A 1,168-nucleotide genomic window follows, 5' to 3' on the forward strand; every position below is an offset into this window, starting at 1 on the left:
TATATATATATATATATATATATATATATATATATATGCATTATGACGTTCAATTCATGACAATCACCTTTCCTACAATTTTTTTTATTTTTTATTTTTATTTAAAAAAAAGCAAATTGTAATTATTTTATATCTAATAAATACATGGCAGTTCAACAAATACTGCCTACCTGATATATAAATACTTAATTTAAACAATACATCATTATTGTTATTGTTATTATTATTATTATTTCACAAATTCACATTTAATGAAAGGTTTGTGTAGGATTAACATACTATTACAATAGCTGATATATTAAAATATATTTTTTTAATTAGGCAGTACTATGATGGTTTTACAGTACAATGTATTGAATTAATTAATATATTAAAACCATTCAACCATTCTTTCTTATTACCCAGGTTCTTTATTTCTGAGTTTCTTCTAAAAACACTTCTCTATGTGTTGTCTTGTGACTCCCTTATAGCGATTGTTGTTTGCCCTCCATCAGTTTTAATGCCACTGTCTGTGCCTTTTGTTGCAGAGGTCATCCCCACCGATAAAGTGGACGTTGCATTCAAGGATTTGGATGCTGCCATCCTGGTGGGCTCCATGCCAAGGAGAGAGGGCATGGAGAGAAAGGACCTACTGAAGGCTAACGTAGCCATCTTTAAGTCCCAGGGGGAGGCGCTTGACAAGTATGCAAAGAAAACTGTCAAGGTGAATAACAGGCCAATGACTTTGACCGAATTATGAGCAAATATAATGAAGTGAAGCAAATATGTTTTTAATGTTTTAAAGGCAATACGTTTTAATTTGTAGGTTCTAGTTGTTGGTAACCCAGCCAACACTAACTGTCTGATTGCTGCCAAATCTGCCCCATCCATCCCCAAAGAGAATTTCTCCTGTCTGACGCGTCTGGATCACAATAGGGCTTGCTCTCAGGTAAAACACCCCTTTGCTGGATGGCCCACCATAAAGAAGCACAATACTGTACAAAGAGGGGAAATAGTTCAATGTATGGCCAAATTTTACACTAACTTGTAACACACAATGTGTCCTCTAGGTGGCAATGCGTTGTGGCATTTCAGCAAACAGTGTGAAGAATATGATCATCTGGGGAAATCATTCATCTACACAGTACCCTGACATCCACCACTGCAAGGTGAATGTGCAGGGGAAAGA

At 35.4% G+C, this 1,168-nt stretch overlaps 1 protein-coding gene across 1 annotated transcript in view; it reads left to right on the top strand.

The window, feature by feature from the left end:
- LOC107577772 (malate dehydrogenase, cytoplasmic-like) overlaps window positions 1–1,168 on the top strand; it is a gene marked incomplete at both ends in the record, with an annotated part of 5,940 nt that overhangs the window by 4,068 nt on the left and 704 nt on the right. The window contains 3 exons of the mRNA XM_016263808.1: window positions 326–703; window positions 806–928; window positions 1,050–1,163. Coding sequence (XP_016119294.1) covers window positions 326–703; window positions 806–928; window positions 1,050–1,163 — 615 coding nt within the window. The remainder of the gene's footprint in view (window positions 1–325; window positions 704–805; window positions 929–1,049; window positions 1,164–1,168) is intronic.

This window comes from Sinocyclocheilus grahami, unplaced genomic scaffold (genome assembly GCF_001515645.1).
Source record: "Sinocyclocheilus grahami isolate Dianchi unplaced genomic scaffold, SAMN03320097.WGS_v1.1 scaffold7193.1, whole genome shotgun sequence".
In the NCBI taxonomy this organism is placed as follows: domain Eukaryota; kingdom Metazoa; phylum Chordata; class Actinopteri; order Cypriniformes; family Cyprinidae; genus Sinocyclocheilus; species Sinocyclocheilus grahami.